Source organism: Ruditapes philippinarum, unplaced genomic scaffold (assembly GCF_026571515.1).
Source record: "Ruditapes philippinarum isolate M1 unplaced genomic scaffold, ASM2657151v2 ctg1149_1_1_1_1, whole genome shotgun sequence".
In the NCBI taxonomy this organism is placed as follows: domain Eukaryota; kingdom Metazoa; phylum Mollusca; class Bivalvia; order Venerida; family Veneridae; genus Ruditapes; species Ruditapes philippinarum.
This window is the reverse complement of record NW_026854950.1, coordinates 57,288-72,476: the sequence shown is the minus strand read 5'-3', so window position 1 is coordinate 72,476 and position 15,189 is coordinate 57,288. Positions and strand designations below refer to the sequence as shown.

General features: G+C 33.1%; 1 protein-coding gene across 1 annotated transcript in view; it reads right to left on the bottom strand.

Moving 5' to 3' along the window:
- Nucleotides 1-14,415, bottom strand: part of LOC132741569 (uncharacterized) — a 30,409-nt gene extending 15,994 nt beyond the window's left edge. The window contains exons 1-9 of the mRNA XM_060729773.1: nt 14,288-14,415; nt 10,776-10,947; nt 9,969-10,063; nt 5,697-5,780; nt 4,872-5,019; nt 4,240-4,429; nt 2,479-2,592; nt 1,629-1,767; nt 487-562 (exon numbers count right to left, since the gene is read on the bottom strand). Coding sequence (XP_060585756.1) covers nt 487-562; nt 1,629-1,767; nt 2,479-2,592; nt 4,240-4,429; nt 4,872-5,019; nt 5,697-5,780; nt 9,969-10,063; nt 10,776-10,886 — 957 coding nt within the window. The 5' untranslated portion in view covers nt 10,887-10,947; nt 14,288-14,415. The remainder of the gene's footprint in view (nt 1-486; nt 563-1,628; nt 1,768-2,478; nt 2,593-4,239; nt 4,430-4,871; nt 5,020-5,696; nt 5,781-9,968; nt 10,064-10,775; nt 10,948-14,287) is intronic.
- Nucleotides 14,416-15,189: the final 774 nt, after the last annotated feature.

Below are 15,189 nucleotides of genomic sequence, written 5' to 3'. Positions count from 1 at the left end.
TTTTTGGTTTTACATCACATCGACACAGTATATGTCATATCGCGACGTTACAGCTTTACTGGTGGAGGAAGACCTCAGGTGCCCTTCCGTGCATTATTTCAGGCACGAACGGGCACCTGAGTAGAACCACCGACGTTCCGTAAGCTAGCTGCATAGCTTCCTCACATAAAAGAATCCAAAGTCCCTGTCAGGATTCAAACCCACAGCGGTGAGGGGCAAGTGATTTGAAGTCAACGACCTTAACCACTCGGCCACAGACGCCCCCTACTACAACATAATATTCCATATATATCATTAAAAAAGAAAATTATACAAAAAATAATTATCTCTTTTATACAGATGATAATTATTTCTTGTTTAAAATGGTAATTACCTCTTTATAAAAATGATAATTATCTCTTCATACACATGATAACTATCTCTTTTATACAAATGATAATTATCATTATCAATAGGTTTTGTTCCTATAGATGTAAAACAGCTTACCTTTCCTTTTAAATGAGAAACATCTGTGAGATCAAGGTGTGCCAGTGGTTGGCCTGACGTTAACAGTGTATGTATTCTGTAAACAACAACAACAACAACAAATGAGCCGCGTCACAACAAAACCAACATAGTGCGTTTGCGACCAGCATGGATCCAGACCAGCCTGCGCATCTGTGCAGTCTGATCAGGATCCATGCTGTTCGCTTACCAACTCTATTACAAGTAGTGAAACTGATAGCGAACAGCATGGATCCTGATCAGACTGCGCAGATGCGCAGGCTGGTCTGGATCCATGCTGGTCGCAAACGCACTATGTTGGTTTTGTCGTGGCACGGCTCAAATAATTTCAAGGTTTTATCTTAATAATAATGAACTTAAAAATCCCCAATAGGTTGCCTTTATTTTCTTAATTTTGCTTTTTCAGCAAGAGTTTTTCTCATGTTCAAATATTTTGGTATTTTTTTCGTCTGACAAAATAAATCATGATGCTAATAATATTTACATACATGTATAAGTTTATACATAGTTGCTTCAAAGCTGTCACTAAGTCTTTATTTCAATCAAAGAAAGCAATTATAATATCACATGCTATATAACCAAAGCTTGTTGACACATATGACCCGACCTGCTGGTTATATCAGCATACATGTACAACCTTTTATTCATTATAAAGATTTTTTGACAGGTTATATGACCCAATATAAAATATAGCCCTAGCCATCATGCGAAGGTTATATTGCAACAATCATATATATAAGGTCACAAAACCTGTCAGTAATATTTAGAATGAATTTATAATGCTGCAAATTTCTTTTTTAAGAGAGGAAAGTAAGATTTCTTAATGAATTGATAGCATGCGGGTATATAAAACTATAGTCACATCACGATTATCCAATGAAAAGCAACATTACAAACTTGCAGTATTATAAAAGCATATACAACTAGTCAAAAATATTGAATATCATTAAACTTACATCAAATCAGTTAAAGATGACTTTAAGTTAAAGTTCTGTATATACTCATCCATAAGAGTGGCCACTTATAAGACTAGGGTAGTAGAGTCCCATTTTAACCTCGACTCTCTCATAAGACTCATTAGTTTCCCTAAACAAAACATGTATATATAACAGAAATAAACATACCCTGTATCCGTTACATGAAGACATCTGCTTAGCTTCACTTTATGTAAGTTTGTACATCTTGATACAAGGTTTCTTAAAGATACATCAGTGACCTTGACTGCTGATATATTGACTTCCTTTATATGTGGGCAGTATTTTCCTGTAGAAATAGATAATTAAAATACATAAATCTACATTTGATGAAATAGTTTAAAACAGTAAAAAGAGATTGAAGATTTATAACATAGAAAATTAATTTAATACACATGAATATTTACGTAAATGGAAAAGAATGTTATGCTGCTATTTTTAGTAGATTTGGCTGAGATTTCAGGTAGCTCCATTCATTTTCAATTTAATATACATATGTGGTCATATTTCTTTATTCTATGTGTTCTGTTATCATTTTAATCACAATATAAACATTAAGTAACAAGTAAAATTCACAGACAGCAAATATATGCCTGTATACCGTACACTTATTATCTTACTTAATATCTATGTTCAAATAAAACAGCAAATTAAATGTTGATTGATTAAGCTTGTAAAACTTGGACCAAGAATATAACTTGGACCAAGAATATAACTTGGACCAAGAATATTGTAAGTTAACAAAGGGCCATAATTCAGTCCTAATCCATGCTAGAGTAATTTGCCTTGGCCAGTGATCTCCTAAAATGATCACAGAGTATATGTCAATACAAGCAAATATTGTAAGTGGTAAATGAGATATGTTGTTGCAGGCAAATTTTAACCCTTAACCCAAGTGTCATGTGCATGCCAATGCCCAAGGCCTGGGTTTTTATGACTTACCTACCAAACTTTGAATATCAAACCTTAAAAGTTGAAAGAAGTAACCCTTAAAATATACCTATAATATCCATAGAGAAATCAGACAGGAGTCTTGGTGAGGCAGATAAATCTAGAGATTCTAAATACTGTCCACAGCGTAACAATAGTGACACCAACATCTTGTCTGTTAAACCTGTAGATATAAATAATGCTTGATAAGTCTTGCTGCACTTCATCACAAAATTGAAAATATCATTGCTAAAAACAATTAAAGAAAGCAAGTAAACATTGCTCTAAATCACTATAAAATCATTAAATTATTGCTTAAACTTTTTTCTTGGGATATTAACTAATGTCTGAATTTGTAAAACTAATCAATAGCTGTATCTATGCTATTCACAAATTTAAGTGTGTGGTTTTTTTCTGACAAAAAATGAACCATATCCAGTTGGAACAAAAAAGAGCAGCCTAGCAATGTATTAACCTGTGATATTGACCAATGTTTGACCCTGTGAAATTTACCAATGTATAAACATGTGGTAATGATAAAACTATGAACCTGCGATATTGACCAATGTTTCAACCTGTGATATTGACCAATGTATGACCCTGTGATATTGACAAATGTATGACCCTGTGATATTGACCAATTTATGAACCTGTGATATTGACCAATGTATGAACATGTGGTAAAGATAAAACTATGAACCTGTGATATTGACCAATGTATGAACCTGTGATATTGACCAATTTATGACCCTGTGATATTGACCAATGTATGAACCTGTGATATTGACCAATGTATGAACATGTGGTAATGATAAAACTATGAACCTGTGATATTTGACCAATGTATGAATCTGTGATATTGACCAATGTATGAGCCTGTGATATTGACCTTTGTATGACTCTGTGATATTGGCCAATGTATGAACCTGTGAAATTGACCAATATATAAACCTGTGATATTAACCAATTTATAAACCTGTGATATTGACCAATGTTTGAACCTGTGATATTTACCAATGTATGACCAAGTGATACTGACCAACATATGAACCTGTGATATTGACCAATGTATGAACATGTGGTAAAGATAAAACTATGAACCTGTGATATTGACCAATGTATGAACCTGTGATATTGACCAATGTATGAACATGTGGTAATGATAAAACTATGAACCTGTGATATCTGACCAATGTATGAACCTGTGATATTGACCAATGTATGAGCCTGTGATATTGACCAATGTATGAGCCTGTGATATTTACCAATATATAAACCTGTGATATTAACCAATGTATAAACCTGTGATATTAACCAATGTTTGAACCTGTGATATTGACCAATGTATGACCGAGTGATATTGACCAACATATGAACCTGTGATATTGACCAATGTATGAACCTGTGATATTGACCAATTTATTAACCTGTGATATTGACCAAATTATTAACCTGTGATATTAACCTATAAATGAACCTGTGATATTAACCTATGAATGGACCTGTCATATTAACCAATGTATGAACCTGTTGTATTGGAGAATGTATGAAACAGTGATATTGACCAATGTATGAACCTGTGATATTTACCTATGAATGAACCTGTGATATTAAGCAATGTATGAACCTATCATATTGACTGATGTATGAACCTGTGATGTTAACTGTTGTCTGAAACTGTTGTATTAAACCTGTTATGAACGAACCTGGGATATTAACCATTGTATGAACATGTGACCATTGTATGAACATGTGACCATTGTATGTATAAACTTGTGCTGTTAACCGAATTTTTAAATTCATAAAGGAAATATAAAGACAGAAAGCTTACACTGAAACTGTTTAAATATATTTTTAAAATGAAGCTGTTTTTGTGACACCCATGTCCTCTGGACAAGCCGCTTCCAACGCCAACAAACCCGTTCTATACCCATACGTTGTTTCCATGCCAACATGGTGAATATACGCAGTAAAACATCGTCATAGAGACTGTCTATAGGACAAGAACCTTCTGTCCCAACCTGAAACAATAACAAACAAACAAGTTAGAATATAGAAACAGTGGGCAGCAGACTTAGGTTATGGTTGATTTTTAAGTCATATTTATTCTATTTATATGATAACTTCTTAACATCCAATCATACGACCCTCATAAATGAAGATTTATTTAGCTACGCCAACAACAATGTGACCCATAACAAAATATAAACATTTCTTCTTTTTTGGTTTAGTCTATAGGTTCTCTTTTTCTGCAATAATCATATGACGAAATTCCAGCTTTTACCATTGGAAGAAGAGGGAAGTAAACTGCTAGTGTATTCTGTGCATTATTTTAGGCAGTTTCAAGCATCAGAGCTGAGCCAGGGACCTTCTGAGCTAACAGCAAACCAATAAGCTTGAAAAGTAGTTTGAATTTATTTTTAAGGATGGAAAGAATTTAGTGGTGCTAGCCCTATATCATACCTGAGGTTGATCTAAGGAATGGTCTAAAACAGTACAATGTTCCATTTCTTCTTCAATATCACTGTCATCTTCATTAGAGTCACAATTACGTTTGTCTTGCCAGTATGTTGTCCTTGATGAAAGTTCTGCAGGTTTTACTCTCATTTGTCTATGAAAAAGTGTAAAGATAATTAAAATCTAAAATTGACAAGATTTTCTAGCAGGCACTAGAACAAATCTATCGTTCTTTTGTATGTTATAAAAAGTGGCTCCAAACAAAATATAATCCCTGATAGAAATCAAGCTGCAACCACCACAACAACCAAATGTTTTTGAAATCAGCACTTAAAACGCTCCCTGTCCCACCCAAATATAAACTATATTTAATTTGAGTAAACCAACCCAAACAAACAAAATGTTATTTTATTTTTCGGTTTAATCTTCATCTACATGTAGGTCATTGTTTGACCATGACCGGTCTATAAATAGAGTACCTAAAACTCTCTCTTTTGCTCCTACTTCTTTTCCTTGTTAACATAGTCTATCACTTTCTAAATCAATGTCAAAATCTAAAGAAATTATTGAAATACAAGGACCTTTTTTCTAAAACAGATCAATCTGTATTTTAATAGATTAACTTCAATTAATAATAATTTTCATATTCACCACTTTCCATAACCTACTGCAACAGTAAAATCAGACTGTATACTGTTTGTAGCTCAAGTTTTATATTTTGACAATCTAATTCCCTTAAACGGTTAACAGACTGCTCCAAATCAAAGGCAGGGCAAATCCATTATACAAAATCTGGGGGTTACAGGTTATCTTTCTTTAATATAAACTAACCTCTCATCAAAATAAAGGTCATCTTCTGTTGCTTTAAGTGCTCTCTGCATAGACTCCTCATCTTTGAAGGTCACAAAGGCAATCCTGTAAAATAAGATCTAACAAGGAACATCGCAATGCGATGCAACCAGGTTTTCAGCAAAATATTTCACAGAAGCTTTGTCATGAAGGGGCATTTGTTTTTAATTGAACTTTTAGGAGGAATTATGGCTTTTTTAATATTCCTCAAACAAAAATGATTGAGAAATTTTATGTTGTCTATTCGCCTTTTTTCCCCAAATGTTTTAGAAAGGTAAACAGTACTTTATTTTTGCTTAATTTTTGCATTTTTGCGTCTCTTGTCATTTTCTTTTGTCAACAATATTGGCGTGTGGTGTTTTGTGCGATATCAAGAAAAGTATGTTCACAATTTTAAAAAAATACTTGAATGATGTCTTGGAAGAAACATGGGAATTTAGTGAGCGCCAGGGCACTTGATGACAAAGCTTCTGTGAAAGTTTGGTCAAAATCCATTGAGAAATGTAGGAGAAGTTGCGCACTGTAGAAATTGTTCACTATATATTCTGTATAAGGAAAAAATATACAAAGGGCCATAATTCGGTCAAATATTATCCAATCACAAAACCCGACAATATGTGCCAGGCACTTGAAAACAAAGCTTCTAAGAAAGTTTGGTCAAAATCCGTTGAGAAATGTAGGAGGAGTTGAGCACAGAAGAAATTGTTCTCTATATATTCTGTATAAGGAAAAAATATACAAAGGGCCATAATTCGGTCAAATATTATCCAATCACAAAACCCCGACAATATGTGCCAGGCACTTGATAACAAAGCTTCTAAGAAAGTTTGGTCAAAATCCGTTGAGAAATGTAGGAGGAGTTGAGCACAGAAGAAATTGTTCTCTATATAGTCTGTATTAGGAAAAAATATACAAAGGGCCATAATTCGGTCAAATATTATCCAATCACAAAAACCCGACAATATGTGCCAGGCACTTGAAAACAAAGCTTCTAAGAAAGTTTGGTCAAAATCCGTTGAGAAATGTAGGAGGAGTTGAGCACAGAAGAAATTGTTCTCTATATATTTCTGTATAAGGAAAAAATATACAAAGGGCCATAATTCGGTCAAATATTTTCCAATCACAAAACCCCGACAATATGTGCCAGGCACTTGATAACAAAGCTTCTAAGAAAGTTTTGGTCAAAATCCGTTGAGAAATGTAGGAGGAGTTGCGCACAGAAGAAATTGTTCACTATATATTCTATATAAGGAAAAAAAACAAAGGGCCATAATTAGGTCAAATATATACCAATTGCAAAACCCTGGCAATATGTGTCAGGGCACTTGATGACAAAGCTTCTGAGAAAGTTTGGTCAAAATCCGTTGAGAAATGTAGGAGGAGTTGCGCACAGAAGAAATTGTTCACTATATATTTTATATAAGGGAAAAAAACAAAGGGCCATAATTAGGTCAAATATTATCTTATCGCAAAACCCCGACAATATGCGCCAGGGCACTTGATGACAAAGCTTCTGTGAAAGTTTGGTCAAAATCCGTTGAGAAATGTAGGAGGAGTTGCGCACAGAAGAAATTGTTTACGACCGCCCGCCCGCCCGTCCACCCGCCCGCCGACATACATCAATCTAATAACCAGTTTTTTCCTTCGGAAAAACCTGGTTAAATATTAACCCTTTCCCTGCCAGAGGGTTATTGTTTTATTGATCCCCTATTTGCCAGAGGGTTTTCTAAGAAATTACTATATTATTAATTAATATAATTGTTATTATTTGTTATTAGTATTATAATAATTATATATGTTTCCAAATATGTGAGTATAATAATAATTATTGTTGATGGTATAATTTTCTTTATATTTATTATTATTTTTATTATTTTTATTATTAATTTATTATTATTACTATTATTATTTTAGAAACGGCTAAAGCTGTCCATATGGCAAATACGCCGAAAATAACAGGGACGGTATAAGCCGTCCCTATGGCAGTAAAAGGGTTAATGTGACATTATGCCCATTTAATGGAATATTATATTCAGTGAACAGGTGAAAGTCAAATAAGCTCACATTTTGCCATAATTCCTTTCAATTTAATAATTTACTGTGCATGAACGATAAATAACTAACATGGCCCAAGTTTCTGTAAATATGCACCAGAATTTAACTGTCACAAACAGTTTATAAAACAAGAGGGCCATCATGGCCCTGAGTCGCTCACCAGAAACAAATGCTTTTCAGTGTTGGGATGTCAATACATTCTACATAGAATATGTTTAAACAATAATTTGAAGAAATGTCATGCGCTTGGGCATTTAAGCTTTAGCTTAAACGGGGCTAATCAAATTAATATGAGCAAACTATATAAAAGACTACCTAAGAATGCTACAAAGATTGGTGATCATCTATCAATTATTTCAGTAGGAAATGATGTTCGAAGGTTTTTTCTATTTTTAGCTTTAGTGGCCCCTAAAAGGGGCTAATCAAATTAATATAAGCTAACTTGATAAAAGAGTACCCAAGAATGCTACAGACAAAGTTTGGTGATCATCCATCAATTGGTTCTGAAGTAGGAGATGTATAAAGGTTTTTCTATTTTTAGCTTTAGAGGCCCCTAAAAGGGGCCAATCAAATTAATGTGAGCAAACTTGATAAAAGACTACCCAAGATTGCTTCAGACAAAGTTTGGTGATCATCCATCACTTAGTTCTGTAGAAATAGACATTTAAAGGTATTTCTATTTTTAGCTTTTGCAGCCCCTAAAAAGGGCATATCAAAATAATATTAACAAACTTGATAAAAGACTACCCAAGAATGCTACAGACAAAGTTTGGTGATCATCCATCAATTAGTTCTCTAGAAATAGACATTTAACGGTATTTCTATTTTTAGCTTTAGCGGCCCGGCCCCTGAAAGGGGCCAATTAAATAAATATGAGCAAACTTGATAAAAGACTAGCTTAGAATGCTACAGACAAAATTTGGTGACAATCCATCAATTAGTTCTGTAGGAGAAGATGATTTAAGGTTTTTCTATTTTTAGCCCTAGAGACACCTAAAAAGGGCCAATCAAAATAATATTTGCAAACTTGATAAAAGAGTACCCAAGAATGCTACAGACAAAGTTTGGTGATCATCCATCAATTAGTTCTGTAGATATAGACCTTTAAAAGTTTTTCTATTTTTAGCTTTAGCGGCCCCTAAAAGGGGCTTATCAAATTCATATGAGCAAACTTGATAAAAGACTACCCAGGAATGCTACAGACAAAGTTTAGTGATCATCCATCAATTAGTTCTGTAGAATAAGATGTTTAAAGGTTTTTACTATTTTTAGCTCTGCTGACCCCTTAAAGGGGCCACTTGGAATGACATGAGCAAATTCAAGTGTGACTGTCACAAGGATGCTACAGACCAAATTTGAAGTAAATCTGCTTAGTAGTTTCAGAGAAGAAGATGATTATTGACGCATGACGACGGACGCCGGAGCATCCCCCTTTGATACAAATAGCTCACCCTGAGCCTCGGCTCTGGTGAGCTAAAAAAATGGGAAATCTTTTTATATTTTCGGCAGATTTATATTTTTACAATATCAACCGTTGGTCAATTGCTATTTTAACAGTAAATCTTATTAAATACATAGTTAATTCAGCTCAATTTGACAAGGAAAATATAAGCATGATGTCACTTAAATTAGCTGAATGCTATGAAGGTCACAAAGGCGATTCTGTAAAATAAGATTATTAACTCTTTGATGTGATAATAAAGACTATGTGCCTTTGCCACCAGTATGAAGCCAGGCCAGCCCCAAAATAGTTCAACATGACCTCATTTTCAATTTATGGCAGCCGACACTTTTGATATTAAAATCCCTTGAGATTACATGGCAGGGCCTTATTAACCATACAGGGAACTGGGTCCATAGCCCTTCAGTAGAGGCATTCCATATTGTTTAGAAGAAGGGGAATATTTGTTAGTCAACAATCATGGCAAATAATGTACTTGTCTATAAGATGGATTTTTTATTACTTTGAAAAGTCTTTGATTTTATGATGTACTTTCATCTTTTTTTTTTACTGAGTTTTGTTTCAATTTTCCATGTAAGTACAGAAATGTAAAAAGTTTTGACATGGTCTTAACTCTTTTCCGCCATACAAAAATTATATTATTATATATGTCTATAATACTATATATATGCAGGTTTAATAGTATGTGTTAATAAGTTTTTTTTCTTTCATAATTTGATCTTAATAAGATCACTTACCCTCTTGACCATTTCTTAATATGGTCTTTTACGATGTAACAGTAGTCAACTGGGCCAAACTTACTGAAAAACTTGCTTAGTTTTCTTGACTTTATCTGCAACAAGAAGAATTAAGAATTAATTCAAATTTCTAAAGGTGTTTTAAAAAATTATTATGAATAAAGTACATGTAACTGGTAACCTTTCACAAGTATTGCTAATAGCCTAAATCCTTTCATTATAATAATATCAACCCTGTACTTCAGATGATACATTCAGATGTATTGTCATCCTAGTGCAGTAACAGGTTATCACCTTATATTATTTAATACAAGTTAAAGTGATATTTTGCTCATTTTTTTTTTTGCTGTCAAGTTGAGAAGAAATTGGTAATATATTTCTAAATATTAGCTATTACAATCATAACTGACCAATAATTGATGATGAGCTGCGTCACGACAAAACCAACATAATGGGTTTGCGACCAGCATGGATCCAGACCAGCCTGCGCATCCGCGCAGTCTGATCAGGATCCATGCTGTTCGCTATCAGTTTCTCTACTTGTTATAGGGTTTGTAGGCAAACAGCATGGATCCTGATCAGACTGCATGGATGTGCAGGCTGGTCTGGATCCATGCTGGTCGCAAACCCATTATGTTGGTTTTGTCATGACGCGGCTCAAATCATCTTCCTTAAACACCATAAATTTCTAAGCAAGATGGGAAGTAATTCTGGCTGAAATGCCATGTTTTCATTATAAGAGTTCAACCTTTAATAGCTTAATTCCTCTATTGAGTATTCTAATACAGTCTACTTTTAAATTCTTACCCTGTAGCTGACATTGCCGACAAATATTTTCCTGTTGATATTGAATTCTGTCACATCTGTAGTTGTAGATTCAGTATTTAATTCTTTCTTGACCTCTTCATTCTCTTCCATTGAAAAGAACTGAACTTTTCTTAATATCTGTAAACTTACTGTTAGTTATGTATTGTTCAATCTGTAATTAAAATGTTGTCAATTTTCATTTTGTAAAAAGTCAAATAAGCAAACCTGAAAAGGAAATAAAAATCTAGTTAAGGGTTCTTTTTCAGTATTTTAGGAACATGAACCATACCCTTGGGATTGGGAATTTTTGCCTTGTTTTGCTAAAATTTTGGAAAAAAATATTTGAATATAATTTTCAAAACTTCCAATAATGTTAAATGAAAATCAAAGTTGCAATGATTTTAAAACAACACAAATTATCATAAGCACATAGCAGTCTTTAGAACAGCATACTTAAGTTTTTACATGAAAATGACAATCATCCAGTCCTTGAGTCTCATTAACATAAATTATCATAAGCACATAGCTGCCATACACCATCTTCATTTGCTATATGTATATCAATCAAAACTATTTTGATTAAGGTTCAAACAAATTTTTTTTTTAATTTTGCATGTTCATTTTAAGTTTCTGACTCTTAACTTTCTTTTAACACCATTTCCTAAATATTGTTTTTTTGAGCCGTGATTCAATGCAATTGATAAACAGTAAATTTAGTTCTTTAATCCATAATGATAATCCAAATTCTATCACATATATATCAGATTTAATGATGATTGATATTTTAATAGCCATTAAATCATATAATACAGTTATAATTAATTACTATCATAAGTAACATTGATAACAAGTGATAAACAACAACCACAAAATGGCCAATTTATAAGTGAATAATGTATATGTATGTTAATCATGTCGGTTTACATTCCATAATCAATTGTGGTGAAATATAAATGTCAGAAACTTTTTCGGCGACTAAAATTTCAGTTTTCCGATCAAACAGGACAAAGTGGAAATATTTTCGACAAATTCTTTCCCCAGACTTTGCCCTAAACACCGTCCAACCAAAGTCTATAAACACATTTACTACAGCCTTTGCGATTGTTTTCCGTACACAAAAATCATCTTTTTTTTCTCTCAACTTTTGATTGGGAATTTTTGCCTGTGAATTGGGAAAAAGATACTTATAATTTCTGATTGTAAATATAACCGAAAAGCGGAAATAAAATTGGCTGAAAAAAAAACAAAACGCTGTAGACTATGATTGCTATCAGGCAAGCCAGCTACCCCCACCACCACATGTACATGAGAACATGAAGTAATCTTCTTAATATTGCTGCCCAAGCAAAGAATATGAATTACTCATTTACTGACTGACAGAGGATAATACAAAACTTTATTATGTAGGGCTTTGGCTTGCCCGGCTTTAGACGGTAGACAGACGTTTCACTATTGAGACGGTTCACACCAAGACGGTTCACACCAAGACGTTTCACTCCCAAATGGGAGTGAAACGTCTTGAAGACGTTTCACTCCCTTTTTATACCAAAATTATTTTGATACTTATGATATACTAAAATAAACCTAAAATATTGAATTAAATTAAACTAAAATATACCTTAAAATTAATAAAAATAAATTAAAAAGGGGGATTTCACTTTTTTGTCAATGACTTAAAACTCAGTACTTTAAGTTCTATCATTTCAGTTATCTTATCTTCTTTATTGTTGTTTTGAAATAAGGTGTTTTTTTCTATTTTTAATCCATATGTCATTATGTGCAATTATCACATTATTTCACTTAAAGAAAAACTATTTTTGATTAAAATAACACTGTAATATAACTAACTATTTGATCTTTTGTAAACATGGACTCAATAGGCTGCCTATTTTAAGGCAATTTTAATTTAAAGCAGAACAATCTTGTGACAATAATTAACTTCTTGTTGTTAATTTTAAACATGGGATAAAAAATGTTAAATTATTTAATGCTAGTACAGTACTTTTGCGATATATGTCAAAAAATTTAATGGCCATTGAAATCAGAAATAACTTTAAATTAGATTAGGAGCATTGGGACTTTTATTCAATATTTGTCATGTATAATCATTTTTATGTGACTAAAATTCATTATTATATAAACAAAACTTATGGAGAAGTTTCTGTGTTTAAATTGGCTGTTGTCAAAAAATATTTTAATGGTCCAATAAACCACTGAATAGTAAACTGTTGATGCTTAAGTGCAGTGTTTATACAACTGATTTAATAGTCACAGGTGTCAAACTGATAGTTGATTGTCTCAGTGTTTATTCAACTAATTAGGCGATGAGATAACACCACAATTACTTAAGTCTGTTTAATGACTACTGTTTAATAAATTGATGAAGAAAATAATTTTAAAAGATAATTTATTTCATACATGTTTCGCATTTCATTGTTTAAGAGTTAGACTTACAAAAAAATAATCATTATATAGTCAATATATTTAATATATTGATATTTTTTATTATTTGAATAATATTAATTACTTTACTGGTAGTGATTTCAATATTTAAACTGATACTTATAATATGTCTTTGTTGTTCTTTCTATGTTATTCTATTTTTTTTTAATTTACTATAAATAAAATTTCCTTATGTTGTTACACGTATAATAAAAGTGATACTTCAGTAATTTGTCTTTCATTTATACCTCTTATCACTCAACCCATAATTAAATGAGTAATAATATATAGAATTCTATACCTATCAATGAAATTTTCAGTGTCAGTTCTAGTCGGGCGCCGCCATTTACAATGTAACGCAATGATAATAGGTGGGGTATTCCGATAACGGAACAAATCTCAACTTTTCGGATAAATGATAATCGTCGAGTGTTCCAGGGCCGGCAAAATCTGATTTTGACTAACTTGTCCGTTTTTACTTGAAGCATTTCCTTACTTGTCCGTATAGTACTTATATAGTAAATTTTAGAAAATTTCCACTTGTCCGTACAGGCTGTGGGACAACCTGGGCAATACGGACAATTGATTTTGCCGTCCCTGTGTTCCGAGTGAAAACGGAAGCGGTGCATATAATACCGAATGACACTTTTAAAACGGAAAGAATGAAAGGAATTTTTCACGACTTCCTCGTTCATAGGCTTTGCCTAATTTCATATTAGGACTGAATGTTACCCAAGATCAAACCCGGGACCTCAGGAATGACAGCCAGTTACCAACTGAGCTATTGCGCCACCCTAACTAGCAGATGAAGGTTTGAACAGTTTTATATTAAAGTTTAATCAAAAATATAAAAACAACAAAATAAACTGCTGAAATTTCTCAAATATAAACGCACGTGAATCTGGTAGGATGATTTGCACGAGGAAGTATACATTGTAGCTAATAGTCGTTGATTTTTTTAATTGTTCCTCAGTCAAGATACTCACCGACTTAAAATGATTTTAATAATAAGTTTTGGTGTTAAAACAACAGATACTTTTTCTGAACATACAACAATGTGTGATTTTTACCTGAAATAAGAACAACTTGATAAAGTTTTCTTTCTGCGCCGTTTATGCTGAATTATCTCCAATTAGGAGAGTATTCTTGAAAGGTCAGACTAGACTATTCATCACCTTACGTCCTTTGATAGACTGTCCTTTAACCCATTACTTCATATACACGCCTTTTAACGCCTTTTTCACCCCCCCCCCTTTTTGTTGTCTCAAATGATGAAAAAATGCCTTATTTAGGCCCCAAACACTTGTTTTTGTTTGAGAAATGTTGTTAAAAAAGTGACCTCTTTTTCGGCGCGGCCCCCAACCAAAAGATACATCAGGGGGTTGCCAGAAGGGGGATGTGTCCCCTTCTGTTTGGGGGGTTTGAAGGGGCGCGGAGTCCCCCTCATCGCCAAGAAAATTTTGGACTTGTGAAAGGCTGTAAATGACCCCAGATTGATCATAAGGTATTGTGTAACCAACGCTGAAAAGCATTTGACTCTATCTCAATCCATTGAGAAGTTACAGCACTTTGAAATCAATTTTGATGGAAAAAATCAACGCAAAATAGTGATTTTTGGCAATTTTGAGATGTCCCCTCGTTGCCATGGTAACAGAAAATTTAAGCCTGAGCATGTTGTTGCAAGGGCAATGGTCCAGTCAACATTTGTGCAAAGTTTGATTAGTGTTGAAGCAGTTTTTATAGTATTATAGCAATTTGAACTTGTAACGGGAGACTTTTAATGAAAACAGCCATTTTTCACAAAAAGCTCATGAAGTAATGGGTTAAGAAGTGGCCCGAAACCCACAAAACTAAAAAAAATCATCATGAGGTGGTGTTTTTTTCTATGATACGGTAGAGTGAACTAAAAAGAAAATATCATTGCTGATTACAATTGAGTTTGACACTTTTATAGTAAATTGATCATGAAATC